Source organism: Aquila chrysaetos, chromosome 3 (genome assembly GCF_900496995.4).
Source record: "Aquila chrysaetos chrysaetos chromosome 3, bAquChr1.4, whole genome shotgun sequence".
NCBI lineage: Eukaryota > Metazoa > Chordata > Aves > Accipitriformes > Accipitridae > Aquila > Aquila chrysaetos.
In genome coordinates this window covers 7,591,145-7,606,419 of record NC_044006.1, presented here as the reverse complement: position 1 = coordinate 7,606,419, position 15,275 = coordinate 7,591,145, and the positions used below count along the sequence as shown (strand labels likewise).

The 15,275-nt window shown below is 43.3% G+C and overlaps 1 protein-coding gene across 9 annotated transcripts in view; it reads left to right on the top strand.

Annotated features, from left to right (window-relative positions):
* Positions 1-15,275, top strand: part of DOK5 (docking protein 5) — an 82,018-nt gene that overhangs the window by 31,441 nt on the left and 35,302 nt on the right. Inside the window, exon 1 of one of the 9 annotated variants that reach the window (XM_030010161.1) lies at positions 5,519-5,833. The exons of 1 other annotated variant lie outside the window; for it this stretch is intronic. In XM_030010161.1, coding sequence (XP_029866021.1) covers positions 5,768-5,833 — 66 coding nt within the window. In that variant the 5' untranslated portion in view covers positions 5,519-5,767. Of the gene's footprint in view, positions 1-5,518; positions 5,834-15,275 lie in introns of those variants that run through there. 7 more of the 9 variants (XM_030010163.1, XM_030010162.1, XM_030010164.1 and 4 more) reach the window with 7 other exon arrangements.

The window sequence follows — 15,275 nt, the reverse complement described above, 5'->3', positions numbered from 1 at the left end:
AATAAATGCTGAAATATGCACTGAGTCAAAATAAGAATTTGCCTTGTAGACATATTGTTAACACAGACATCAAATTAGCTTGACATTGGCTCAGTAATGAGTATTTAGGGCAAAACAACAGAAAATAAATTTCACTGGAATCAATCAGTATTGGAATCTCTCTATATATACATTGAAGTCTAATTTAGAAACAACTTCTCACATTTAAAATTGTGATGTAATGTAAAGAAGCTTCTATTTGAATTTTCAAGTGAAACCCTTAACATTTGGGTTTCAACTGAAACTTAGCTGATGCTTTTCTTGCAGCGTGATAATAGTAAATTATTTATTTAAATACACTGTAATAGCAACCAGCATCCTGTTAGAGCACTGATAGGCATACTGCAGCCTGGGTGCTAGTAGTAACCCCAAACCCTCTTCCTAAACAATGTTATCAGATACAAGGTTTAGGTTCCTACAGAATGTCCTTCTTAAAAAGTTCAGATACCATTAAATATAGGCCCTGGCTTAAATATTTCCTTGGGTACCATTAATACTTTCCTAGTGAAGTTCCTTTGTGAGCATACAATAGGCAAAACGTCCATTTTTGGTGTGTTTTCTACACCTGTGTCTGCTAAATCTCACAGCTTGATCTTGGCAATTTGAGTCTTGAGATACCATTTAGCAGGCTTGTCTTCACTGTCTTGGAAAATGCTGCCTTATCCCAGAAGATACCGATTTTACCGTCAGTGGTGGTAGGTCCTGTTTGGAGGGATCTCTTGGAGGAATTATTCAACGTGCTGTGGGGTTTAGCTGGGCCAGCCCCAATGACAACCACATATGTTGTGCAGTGAAATCCACCTACACAAGCAACGCAGTTAAGTCCAAACACACGGACAAACGTGAATGAGGCTTTCGTGTGCCCATGGCGTAATCCAAATTCAGCTGTTGCGGAGGTCCGAGTCTTTGGCTCTGCTGCATTGCCTACTCATGGCTTGATAAAGACTACGGTCGCATATTTTGGGACCTCCTCTGGGATTAATGTTGTTGTGCTGGCTCAGACAGGAAATATCAAACAGGCAGTCAGGGAAACTGCAATTGCACAGGCTGTATCACTCCAGCTCTGCCATAGCCAAAGATCAGAGCGAGCTGCCGGTCCCAGAGCTGCGCTTTGATACGCTGCAGACTCTGATAAATTACCTTTAGGAAAAGGGAGGATGGATGGTGACCTTGTGACCCACCACTCAGCCTCGCTTAATCCCTCCAGCCGTGTTCTGCAGATGCAGGAAGGTCCCTTGATGTATGTCTTCAGGAGAGTGAGGATGAAAAAGTTGCTTAAATGCTTGTAACTGTCACAGAAACACAAAGCAAGCAAAATGAATGTTGGGTTTTTCAATAGCTAATGTTACCCTGGATTCACTTTGCTTGCAGATTCAGTCAGCATATATTTATTTCTATCTTAACATTCAGTGTGTTGACAGTAATTTTGTTAGGGACAAAATATTACAATCAGAACGAGAGTTTCCAGTAAAGGGATGCATTTCATTTGCTGCTTCCCCCGCCCTCCACTGTCTTCTCTGCCTCTCACCACCTTGGTCTACATGAAGCAAAATTATTTGAATGGATCGTGCAGAGGCAAGGTAATTTCAGTGCCTGATACTGCAATATTACTGTGCAAAATGACATGTTATCCTGGTTAATAGATTATTTATTTTCATTAAATATTGATTATCAGTGGCTTATGCTGGCAGGCACTTTCCTGTTTACTGTGCAAGTAGCTATATGCCTACATTCTGTTATGGTAGGGGTTTTTTTTAAGTTAACTGTTCAGTCTCATGAATTTTCATGTTTTGGCACTGACTGACATCTGCATAGTAATTCTGCCAATAAGTTATGTGTGCTTTTCACTAATGCAATTTTATACCTAATGTATTCAAAAAATCCCTGGAGCGAATGAGGATGTTTTAACCAAGGGTCCTGCCCTCACTTCACCAGGTAAGCTACTGCAAAAGGCTAGCCCAAATTTTATGAAGGTTTCCTAAATTCTGTGACGCAACACATTAGTCCTCTGCCTGAAGCCTGGCAGTGCTGGCCATTGCTCAGGCAGCCTTACTGGTATATTAGAAACAGAGAGGCAGAAGAAGATCTAACAGCAGAGAAAAGTATCTGAGAAATCTTCATTTCTGCAGAATTCATTCACTCAAAATCGATTAGCACAATGATACGTAAAAGGTGAAGGAAGAGAATTTCTGAGCAGTTTTGTACTGTGGATCCAGCGTATGGTGTTACATTAGTGCCAGCAGTAGAACAAGCCACCATTATAAGGCAAAGATAAACAAATCTCTGGATTGTGAAAGAAGTAAATTCAGAATAAACTTCTTTTTTTCTTTTTCCAAAATTAAATATGGCTGGCCTAATGATCCAAGGCAGCGCTACAAGTTTGGCTTTGCAAAAACGGGAATAAGGGATTTCAAGGTTTGCAGTAGCATAGGAAAAGCCCCTGCTTTTTTTAAAGAATGACACTCTTTTAGTTTTGCTCATTATCTCTTGCATTTCCTTGCAGCTAGTCCCAATTCAGAATTTCCATTGCAAAATCAGAATGAAATGTCAAAAATTTATCTCACACCAAAACAAAATTAGACTAAGGAATGCCAAAAAGCTTTTCATGGAGATACTGTGTTTGAAATACTGCATTCCAGTAACCTCAAAGTACTTGATAAGGTCAGAACACTTCATTGTGACGTTATCATTTCTAAACTACTCTGAAAAATCAAAACAATAGTGGAAAAATGTTGGCATCGTGACCTTACGGAGACAAAATGTTATGGGAGCTTTTCATAAAAAAATATTGATGCATGTTATACATTTCCAGAAAATCATTTCAGGGTGATCAAATGAGAAACTTTTTTGTCAGGAAATGCTTGACTAGTACCAGCTCCATCTGTTCAAGGAAATAACTTCCACAGAAAATATCGCTGCCTTAAAATGGCCTCCGCAGTTTTCTTATTCTTTAACTTAGTAAGTCTCAGAGATGTTTGTCAAATTTTGCCTGTAGACTGTGATGAAATAGTATCATGGACACGGAGGATGACATGCTGCAAATATAATAAGGTGAATGTAACTTCTTTTTAAAATGTCAGTATGGCATTTTGAAAAAAACCGATACCTTCATTTTCACTTAAAATGCGTAAAAGTGATATCTGTTTCCAGAGCCCTAAAAGCAAACGAGCTCATTGTAGGGCAATACAATGATAGTTATTATGAGATTAGAATATAACAATAATCCACTTAAATTATTAACAGCAGGCTAGTACTTCAAAGTGACCCTTGACTCTTATCTTCGTAAGAAATAATAGCAATAACATTGTCATTAAAAGGAAAAGAATTTGAATTTCAATGAAAGCTTATTAAAAAGGTTTTATACAGTTTTGAATATAGATAAACATGTGCAGCATTTCCTTATAGGGAGCCCAAATGGTCAATAGACCCCTAGGGAAATGAAAGAAGGACTCCTGTCAAAACAAAGAGAGGACACATTTGCATCGGTATTGAAAACCTGGTAAACAAGTTTTTTCTAGTGATAGTATTGGGTTGAAAACCTGAACAATGAGATTTTCTGGCACATTCTTGGAACAGATTGCACACATGGGAATTAAAATGTATTTTCTCTTTGAACCATAGGATGTGTAAGGGATTTATGTTGTTCAAAGTAAAAACGTAAGTGGACGCTAATATCCTAATTCATCAAAGAATAAGTACAGGCTTAAATCCACCTTTACTTAGCAAAGCTCTTAGGAATGTGTTTACCTGCAAGAATATGCTGGTGGCTAATGAAATCAGCAGTATGTGTTTACAGGTACTGCAAGGGATTAGAAGAAACGTCTAAACTTGTTGAAAAGACATCTAAAGTGGCTCTGTAATTTGTTTCCTGCTACAAACGTCTTTGAAACCAAAATAAGCGCGCTCTGTTTTTTTCTGGGTTTAGAATATACTTGACGCTTCCAGCATTAGTATTTCTACGGTGCTTGAAATTGTGAAATATGTTTCTGTGCTGAATGCACACTTCTATACAAGATGAAGCAGGCTGGTTGTCTTAACTTTTCTAGCTTTCGACCAGCAGTGAAATCTAACAAATGGTGCTATGGAACTGGTATTAACAGTTTTCTTGGGTCAGTACAATATAATTAACAAAAATACATCACTTGGCAATTTTGCAGTGAGGAGCCTATGCTTTGTAATACGCAATTTCTGTGTTGACTTAGGGTCATATTATCCCAGCAGACGGACTTATCTCAGAATGTTCTTCTCATTTCTGGCATATTTTGGTGCATGGGTGTGGAAGTTTTTGTTGTTTCTAGCTGAAGCTGTTCTATTTTATGCATTCTGTAAAATAGCTCAGTGAAAAGGAGTGAGAAGTGTAAAATAATAAAGTAGACTGGGAGGCGAGGACTGCAGGCTTGTCTCCTTCATCCTAAGTGAATTAGCCTTTCAGCTAGAGAGTCTTACACTCTATCTCTGTAATCCACTCCATCAATTAATATTTCGTAAAGCCTTGCAAAGCATAATCACTTCTTCAAGCAAGAACTGAGAGCACCATGCTGTTACCACAGCAGAGCAACCCCCTTCATTGCTGGCTGCTCCTAAAATGAAGGAGCTACATATTTAAACCAGAAAGGGGCCAGTTTCATCACAGGTGAGGTTTGTAGTCATTGAACAACTAAATAAAAATGGGCATCACTTCCACGTCGCCCTGCGCTCGGCACAGCTGCGAGGTCCTCTCCTTTTTACGCTCCTTGGCGATTCTCTGCTCTGCCTCCCTGCTTGCTACCCCGTTTGTAATTTCCATGGCCTGATAATTCTCAAAGTCAAAGTCATCTATCTGGCTGACCTCCTCAGACTGCCTATATTTGTAATGCTATTAAAAGATGTTATGAAGAGATGAACAGTCCCTCTTTCCAGGACATAGTATTTATAGCGTACGACTAACAGGTAACCCTTGTAGAGCAAGCGGGGTCACTGGAGCCCCTCTCTCCCTGGCGTACTTGGCAATATTTGCACGTTCTCGGACAAGGAGAACTCGGGGGACGCAGAAGGCAACCCCGGGGCCCAGTGCCAGGCAAAGCCTTTCCTTACCGCCACCGCACATCGCCTAGAAAACGCAGCATACGCTCGTGTGACATTTCCACGCCGTGAAGCGCACCACAGGACACCGGCTCAGGTTACCCGTCTTTGGAAGGAGGTTCTGGAGCTGCGCCACTTGGCAGACGTTCAGGCATCCGAAAGACTTTCTGGGAAACCCCACTTTCCTGGGGAAAACCACAGGTCTGAGCCACGCCGCCTCAGCACGGATGGGGGGGGGGCAGATCTGATTATTCCCGGCTGACCCACCTGCAGCCGGAGGAGACGCTACGCGCTCGGTACAACGTTGGGCTGGCAGAAAACCTTTAGACAGCCCTTAGCCCAACTCCCGAAACAGCCACCGGCGGAGGGGGGGGGGGACGGGACACGACACACACACGACACACAACCCTCAGCGTTTTGCTCCTCCAAACCGACTTTTGGGGAGCGAGGACCGCCAGCCCTCCGCGGAGGCTGCGGGGGTGTAAGAGGGAGGGCGCGGGGCGGGCGCTGCCGCCAGCCCTTCCCCCGGCCCGGCCCGCCGCGGGGCCGTGGGCTGCTCCGCGGGGCGGTGCGGAGCGGAGCGGAGCGGGGCGCGGCTCCGGAGGCTGCTGCGCGCCATGCGGGCTGGCTGAGCGGCGCCGGCCGCCTCCAACTTTCCCCGGGAAGGATGGCCTCCAATTTCAACGACATCGTGAAGCAGGGCTACGTGCGCATCCGGAGCAGGCGGCTGGGGGTGAGTGCCGGCCCCCGCCCGGGCTCGCCCGAGGGCCACCTGCCTTTGGGCTTTTTTTTAAATTGTTTTTTTTTTTTCTTTTTTCCTTTTCTTTTTTTTTTCCCCTTCCACTCCTTTGTCCTCCTCTTTTTGCAAACTGAGCTCAGTGGGTGTCTCCGCAGGGGAGACGCGAAACAAAAAAATGGGGGGGGGGGGGGGGGGAGAAGAAGAAAGGCACCTAAATGCGCATATATATATGCATTATATATATATACATACCTATATGTATACATATATTTTTTTTTTTTTCTCTCTCCCGGTGGGAGATGGGGATGCTGCCTGCCCGGAAGGCTGCGCTGCCTCCACCTCCCGGCTCTGCCCTTCACCCTGAGCTCCCCGGAGCGCCCGGCAGCCGCCGCCAACTTCGGGCCGGAGCTGTACGGCTGCCGCGAAAGGGAGCGCGGAGGGCTCCGGGCAGCAGCGGGGAAAGGGGGTGACCGGGAGGAAGACGGGGGGCTGGGGGTGCCTGTGCCCTCGGGACCGGGGGGCTGGGGGTGCGGGGGGGGACTTTGGGCAGGGGTGAGGGCTGAGAGCGGGCCGGAGCTGCTGAAGTCCTGGCGTTCCTGGGAGGGGGCTGCTGCAAATCAGGGCTTTGAGGTCTCGCGTGGGACAGGTGAAGAACTTGTGATATCTTTAGGGCTTTTAAGTTCATTTGAGTTGCACAGAATGAAAATCCAAACAGCCGCCTTTAGCTCCTTATGTAATTTTAAACTTATTTAAAGGCTGTTCTTTTACTACCATGGCGTGTTCTTAGATTCGGTTGTAGGTACTAGATACGCAACAGTGGCGGGTCAGTTCCCAGTTGGCATATGCTCTCTTAAAGTCTGGTCTGCTCCTACAGTGCATGGGCTGCTGCTACTTGCTCCCCTGAGCAAGCTACCAGAGCCGCTCCAGTGCTGGGACTTGCGTGCTCCACACCTCCTGTCTCCCTCAGTGAGCCAACATGGCTTAAGGGGTTGCAAACTGGAGGGAGGCTTGTGTATATAAAATGTTTTAATTGATATATGTGCCTCTCATGACAGGAAAGGAACTCGTTTCTTGTGTTTAATGAGAACCGATGGGTCGGCTTATGGGGGGGGGGGTGTGTGTGCACGATCATCTGAAAGCTTTTGCTGGCTCATTACAATTATAGTTTCAGACTCTTGCTGTATCCATGTTCAATGGCTTCTCTACAGTTTTGGTAATTTGCATCTCCCTGACTCGTTTGGAAGCTGGAAAGCATTTTAAAGTATTCCAGCAGGCTATTTTTCTTGTACCTGGACTTACAGGCATAGTTCGTTCTTTAAGAACTGCGTGATTCAGTGACAGAGGGAGATAACGTCACTATGAGAGAACTTGTAGTAAACTTGGCACAATTAGTGTATCGTAACTATCCTTTCCTTACTGAATGTATATTAGTATTCAGTTTGCTCCAGCATAAACGAAGCGTAAGATTAAACTTTGACACGTCTTTCCATACTGTAACAGTGAAACCCAATGGGCATGTGAATAAGGCACATCTAATTCTGAGACGGGTGTAAATTCTGTTAATGCCCGTGTCTTTCCTTTATTAAGGCTTTCCAAAACACTTTGAGGGTGATGGTGGTGAGGAAACACTCAATGCCCTCTCAGTAGATGTGCATTTGACAGCTGACTGCAAAAACGGAGGGAGAAATGGAGAACGACACTGAGTCCATGGAAATGGAACAAACGTTAAATGTTGTCTTTGAAAAGACAGTTTCTTTATTTGATCTCGCTCTTTCTAGTTCCAAAGGTTTGTATCATTATCAGTGGCTGAAAAGTGTGAAGGGGGTTATGGAAAGTGCTTTTGTGAAGAAGTCCGAGCAAAGTCCCAGAGAGTTCCCATGGCCGTAGATTTGTTAAAATGAAGAGCCCTGAGTTTGTTGCCCTAAGCTGCCCTTGGCTCTGGGCGTGCTGTCCCGACAGCTTTCCAGTGCTGTGGAGGACATTAGGAGGGAAGGTAGTAGCCGCCGTGATCTGGCTATCACTGCCTTAGATCTGGTGACAGAGGCTGTGCTATGAGGGAGAGATGACCTCTTCAAATCTTGCTGCTCCATTTGTTTGGAAACAAGTTGTTTCATCAGCAGTAATGCTTCTCTCTCCCTGTAGTTTTCAGTTTAGAGTATTGGCCCGCTACTTAAGAACAGACAGTTGAAACACGGCTGCAGATTTCTTCCTGTGACTTGCATTTTCTATAAGCTGCTTAAAAGCCCAGTGCCCTGATTTACAACACCCAAGTAGAAATGGGTAATTATGATTAACCCGAGTTCTTTAAATGCAGGACAAGCTTGTGTTGCTTGCAGCAGCAGTGCAACTGTCAGCACTCAGTACGCAGTCCCAGCTAAAACGTGTCCTTTCTCCTCTGTGCATTTTCCTCCGTGCTGCAGGTGTGTATGTGGACAGCTGGTAGTGAAGCTGGCTGAGCACCTGGAGCTTTAGCAAGAGCTTGAATTCAGTCTTAATCAGTGGCTAATGTGAGCTTGGCTTCTTCAGAGGGGGAGGAACTATGCGAACAGCTTGTTTTCTGGTAGCTAAGTTGGGGAGGGCTGTTGGACACCCAGGAGCCGGAGGTGGGAAGGGAAAAAAAAATACTTTAGACATTAAAATAACTGACTTTCAATGAACTTTGCCATACTGTGAAAATGTTACGAAGGGCAAGTCTACTCCAGCCCCGTGTAGGACTCCTGTTTAATTGAGAAGGATTTCAATACTTTGTGTGTGGTGAGATGGAAGTGGGAGTTATGAAAATACATTCCAATATTATGGTGGCACAGCTGTAATCAGCGCATTGTCTTTTCAGACTGAATCCAGCTCCTGGGTTTTTCTCTGTAATGCTATGGTAATTCCATCACCAAGGGAACTAGGAGCAGAGCTTGTATCTACAAATTATTTCAAGAAATTACTTTTCTGTATAACTGGGGTGCAGATGCTACATTTGGAAAGAAAGGGGTGCAGAGAAGCAGCTTGCTCAACCCCAAACCTCTTTTAAAAGAAAAATGACAATTCTGGTAGGGCCTACTTTGTAATTTCAAGATTGAATTTAGGCTAATTAGTTTTGTACCTGGACTGTTATTGCGCACTTTAAATATGCAAATTTAATTTAATATTATTTAATAGAATAGTTTCCATAGCAACATTTGTATCACATGTGTCTTCTGCAGAGCCAAATATATTCAGGAGAAAGTGCACTCTTCCCGATTCTTTCCGTCCTTATAGGGAGAAAAATAATTCCCTCAGCCAATGGTTTCCCTCTGTTATGTCATTAGCAGTGACACAGAGGAGGTTGTGTGCTAGAAAACTGCTGACAGTGTAAAAGCACAACCTTCCAGAGTTCCTTTAAAATGAAAAAAAATCAGCTTTGCTCTGTGAGCGCTGCTTCCTTCAGTGACCACTAGTGACCGCTGGACCTGTGTTTTGGGAGAGGAGGTACTCTGTTGCTCTGAGCGCTTTTGCTTGCAGTCACCTTTCATCTGATTAAGTGCTTTCTATCTACATATGAAACAGGGGAGTCCTTTTATGGCCTAGGTACCAAAAAAGGCTTTTTTTGTGCTTAGGATTTTCAAACAATGTCTTGTCCTGTGATACAGATATGACCTTTCTGAGGAGGACTATATCATGGAGATGTTTCCTCTCCTTAATGAAAAGGCTAGTTCTTGTGTTTTCATTTTAAGGATGGGTGGCTGTGCACTGCTTGTGAACATGCTTGAGCTTTCATTTTAGGTTGGGCTGGCCCAGCTGAGCGTTCAAATAACAATCAAAACAGGAACAAATCTTTGAAATAGAGGGCTTATGTTACACTGGTGAGCCTGAAGAGCTTTAAAAGGAAAGGGGCACTTGACAGTCGTCTTCGAGTTGCAGCCAGCCTACCTCTCCTCGTGGGGCGGGAGGCTCCCAGCGCTGAGTGTTGGTTGCACTCGTAACGCTTTTATTGAACTCCCTGTTGTTAAGGCTTAGGTTACCCTTCCTGCAACGGCACCTAAACTCAGGTTTGCTGGAAGCCACGTTTCAATTTGAGCAAGGATTATGGAGCACAGAAGCTGCTCTAAGGATACCCGCTTCTGCCATCATCAAGGTGCAGGCAGAAGTAAGTGCTGGAGGCTCGAGGTGAAGGCAGGTGATGTTCCCGAAGCCTGTTCCTCAGGGTACAGGCAGCGGTGTTGGGAGTGCTGATGGCGTGGCACCGGGAGGGTGCCGGCTGCCCTCCCGCGCGCAGGGTTTTAAAGACGATGCCGTTCCCCTTGGAAGACCCTGCGGAGTTTGCGGGCATCTGGCCTGTCCCTGCCTCTTGATGTATGGGAGACTGCTGGAGCAAGATGCCATGGGGTTAGCTGTCAGCCCCTAGCTTCTGGTATGCCAGTAACACACTTGGAGTGTCTTGTTGCATTAAGTGATGAAGTACCGTTAGTGTCACAGGGAAACAATCTCTTCGATGAACAGCAACTGCCTTGAGCTGTCTGCAGCTAAAAGCAAAATAGTGCTGATCAAACACAAGTGCCTCCGAGAACCAGCTGGGGTGTGCTGGTGGTGAGCAGAGATGTCTCTGTTAAGGAGTTGCACATATCCACAGCTATGCCAAGCCTTGTAGAGTCTGGTTTGGCTCTGCGCAATACTTGATTGACTGGAAAACATTGGCTTCCAAAAACATTCTCTCTGGCTTGCTTGGAAACTAGGTATCTTCTTCCCAACAGAGGGTTTGGCTGTGGTGGCTTACATGTTGCTGCTTTCCAGGAGGGGTAGAATACCTTTCTGAGCATACCTTAAGGTGATACAAATATGGCTGTACTGTTTCTCCCAAGCTTTGTCTCCTATGAACACATCTGGCTTCTGGGAAAATATTTCCATTGTCTCCCCATTTCTCAGATAGCATCACTTTGAAACTCATTAATGTAACAGGTATATCAAAGTGCGATCTTAATTCTGTTTACTGTGATGCTTGACCTGCTGTGGTACAAGGTGGATCAAAGCTCTGCTTACGCAATGTGAGGAAGCTGTGTTACTGAACAATCTTCCAGGAAAAGTCCAACAGTAAGGATGGACAGCATCTTTTAAGTCTTTAAGGCTTAAAAATAAATGTGGAGCCATCTACAGTAGTTTGTGCTCTCGTGCTCTTCCCTCTTATCACAAACTTCCCAATGCTGAAGCAATCTTTATCTATCTTGCTAATAAAACTCTTAAAATGTCTTTATTCTGGAAGACATCTGATAGAAGAGGTCTATGCCATAATCCAATATAAATCCAGGTTGAAATAAGGAATGAATTATGGTTAAAAAATTGAATGCATAGTTGTTTGCATACTTACTTCTTTCATTGTAAAGCAAAAAAGTGTAATGGTTGTGGTGCCTTCTGCTTCTGCAAACTTCTTTTTAACATTGAAACTATTTCTCTTCCCTGGCTATTCGCAACATGTTACTTCAGGCTGTCTGTCTCTTAATTTCATAGTGAAAATGCAAGAATTGGAGTTATAAAACAACTTTGGCTCTCACAGTTGTAGGAGTAGTCTTCCCAAGCTTAAATGCATGTTTTCACAAAGGATTCAAGAAAACACTAAAGATCATCCATAAAAGCAGAATAGGAAATGCTGAAATAATTTGCATATGAAAATTAAGGTGACCTGTATTCTACAAGAGGGTGAAGTTTTTTTCCTTTATAAAAGGCAGCGTTATTAAAATTGGAAAAGCGTAGGACAGCATATGCTGCTGAATTAATATACATAGATTACTGCTTCTGCATGACAGAAGCACTTAAAGCAAATAGTCCCGGCAATTTGTTGTTTGTTAGAAAAGCCTTACAAAGTATTTATCTTTCTAGAACATATACTATTGCTAACTAGATACACTGGATGTTTACAACCCAGAAAAACAATCTGAACACTAAAAATAATGTGCGGAACTCTCAAAATTGGACATTATTAACAGGCAGCCTGATTTATTGTATTATTGCCGTGATTTTATGAAGGTATTTCCTGCATGTGGAGGTCTGCGTGTCTGCTCCACAAGTTTGTATTACTATCAAATTATTACAGGCTATTACAAATACTCGTTTGGGAGGATCCATTGACTTTAATGGAGCTGTGCTAACAGCTAAGTGTCTGTTCCTAAAAACGCAGGTCTCTGCAGAGGCTTCTATATCTGTTTGTCAGAGAATAAAGCTCACAGAGAGGAAAAGAGGGGTAAAGTGGAGTTTTTTTACCTAGCAATCTGTTTCTTGTACCTCTGTCTGGCAAAGAAAACGCTGCTAACGGATTTTTGCAGAATCTTGTCTCATGAGGTATCTTCCACTTTGCACTTATGAGGCGAGGCACAGAACTGCTCTTGCAGTCGTATCTGTTTAACAACACTTCTAATTAAATCCGCACTCTGTACAGCCTGCTCTTGGGGTTGTCTGTAACCCCATCTGTTGGAGGCACCTCCTTGTTATGCAAGGAATGATCAGCCTCATCTGTCTATTAGAGTGGGTCCTCCAAGGAAATTTGGGCTGCATCCAAGAAAAAGATCTGAGCACCCAACATGAGGGTTAGTGGGGTTTTAGCAGCTGAAGCCCAAAAGTGCAATTCTGATACCACTTGTGTTTGTTCACGGGGGTTTCCTAAGGACACAGAGATCAGCCATTGTCCTCCAGGGTTTCAGACATGGCAAGCACGGGGTTGTCCATCTTTAGGCGTGTTCCTGCAGTCCTGCCTGGGGGGTTTCTGTCATTATCATCTGATGGGGCCAGATCTTCTGGGAACAAAAGTGTAGAACAGTGTTTTAAATTACGACTTTCACCACCTTTGTTAAAGATGGAGAAACTTATGCCCATATGTCTAGCAACAAGGTTATTCGAAGAGCTAAAGATGAACTAAGCTCAGCCCAGACCTCTTCCTTCCAACCGTTCTTTTGGCAGGGCACTTTCCTGGCTGTGCTGGGGGCAGTGTGGGTCAGGGGATTCAGCATTTCCTCCTCGGTGGCCTTGCCCTCACTGATGGGGCAGCATAATTTGATTTTTTGCACCTCTCCAAATCAACTTGGGCATGATTAAGTGATTTCTCATTACAAGCATGGCCTTATGCAAGTGCTGAATGTTACTGGAAATGTGGCTGCTAAGTAGGTCCTGACTTTTTGGAGCAGAGGGAAGGAGGAAAAGCAGAAGTTGTACTTCTGAAAGTAGCTGCGTTGATGGCATCGATCTCACCGGTGTAAGGATCACATTAACATCTAGTAGAAAAAGTTTGTGTGGGTGCCGTTGTTCTGAACACTGTTTAACACTGATCTGAACCAACTTAACCAAATTCAGTACAGTCCTGATCATAGTGAAATCGGGGAAGTAAAAATTAGTAGGTAACAGTAACTGGGTCTCTTCTGAAAGATGTGACTGCTGGAACTACAACAGTAGACTTGTACCCTCTTTAGTATTAACCTTGTTGAGGACAGAAACTAGATCCGTGCGTGTCAATTTTCTTTGCTTGATGGGTCTGACTAGCCCAAAACCTCTTAATCACGTCAGTGTGAAGCAATGTGGTGTAAGTGGTGTCCTCCAATGCAGAACCAGGGCTCTCCTGGCCAAGCCCATAGCAGGAATTTGTAATAGTGTAGTCTTCAGTTTGTGACAGAGGAGGGAGCTGACTTCTTCATGACTTTATAACTAGTTACTCGTTTCTAGGAAATGCTTGCTTAAGTGAAGTAACATGAGCAGTACTCAAATATTTCTGCATTAATTTAAAAACTCAATGCAAAAAATCATTCTTAGGTTTCTGGACTGACTGCTTCTTACTTTGATTAGTGCTTTACTGGCAATATGAAATATTCACCTAAAATTAGGAAGCTGTTAATTTCTTGTGTATTTGAGTATTGCGTGAGAACTTACATGTTGGACAGTGGCCATATGCAAGATTTAAGTGGGAAAATATGACAATTTTGTCCTATAGACTGTTCCTGAAGTTAATGCTTACTGCATACGCTTGTTTTAAGACTAGATGGGAAAACTTCTGATTCAAGCTTAGAAGTTTGGAAAAACTGTTGTATAAAGTTTTGGACTTGTCCACTTCAGCCTTTTTCTTTTTTTTTTTAAACTTCAGCGGAAATTTTTGATTGTCAAAAGCTGAGAAGAGATTAAGCTTTCAGGGTTTTCTGTTCTTGATTTTAATTAAACTGACTTCTGTAGAAACTTCATTGAGAAGATTGGTGTTGAACATTTAAAATGACATGTACTTTTACAAGTTTTGCATAGCACTGTTTCTGTGAAACCCTGTGGGAGGAGAGGTAAAATGGGGGAGAGACAATCTGCAGGACTAGAACCATATGGTTAAAGAGATTAGTGCTTGAATAAGCGTGCCAGAAAGTTAATATAGGGATTTTAGAGTATGCGCTGTGAAAACTGGAAACAAGAGTGATGTAAGGTGGGGGGGGAGGGGGGAAGGAGAAGGAAAAGTTGTCTGCCTATATCTACATTTGAATAAATCTCTTATGTTCACCTATACAGCTCCTTTAAGTCTGAAAGCATTGAGACAGAGAAAAACTGAGCAGATTTCTTACGTACCAACTTCAATCTGCAAGATATTAAGCCCATTAGATATTCATATTTTTAGAAAACTGTTAAATAAGGTGTTGGAACATATTCACAGATATTAAGATTTCTTACTGCTTGGAACGTCTCAGTGGCAGCAGGGATAGGATTCAGGACATTGCTTAGAAGGTTTGAGCTTTTATCCTTGAGCTGATAAGGGGAGGAGTACCAGTAAATGTAGTTCAAGACCTAATGCAGCTCCATCTGGCTTCTGGCATTGCGTCTATCAGCCCATGAGCAAGTCCCCGTTGGATTTCCTCTGGCACAAAGTTAATGGGATTTAAGTCCAAGTCAGTAGGTATCTTGATGGGGTTACATCTGGAATTGAAGCCAAGATCCTTGAAGCCAAGAAGTTGAGTTGGAGAAAAGCTGGCAGTGCTTGTCATTCGGGAGCTGCTCACCTTGTGTGATCTATGTGTTAGAAGAGCACGGTGCTTATCACTGAATTCAGGATGAGTTAAAAGGAGGTTTTGCAACTCACATGGTAGAACTATATTTTGTTTCTTCTCTTAAGGTATCTCAATTTTTGCTTTGTGAAAACAGGATGGAGAAGCAAGGATCTGATATGTTTCTCATGGCCCCCCACTTTTCATCACACTGCTTTTCCTCTCTGAGTTTCATTTTGGGGCAGCATCTGAGTTTGTTTTGGATATCACTCATAGCTCAAGCTATGATTCTAAAATGAGCTGGGAAATCTGGAGGTTTGTATATCTTAAAAATAGGCAAATCTGATCTTTAGGACTGTGTGCAAAGAAACAAAAGAGAGCCTAATTTGGTTCCAAAAATACCCCACCAAAATCGCCCCAAACAAGCCTAGGAACTGTTGCAGTTTTTCTCCAAGAGGTAGAAGATGGGAGATTAT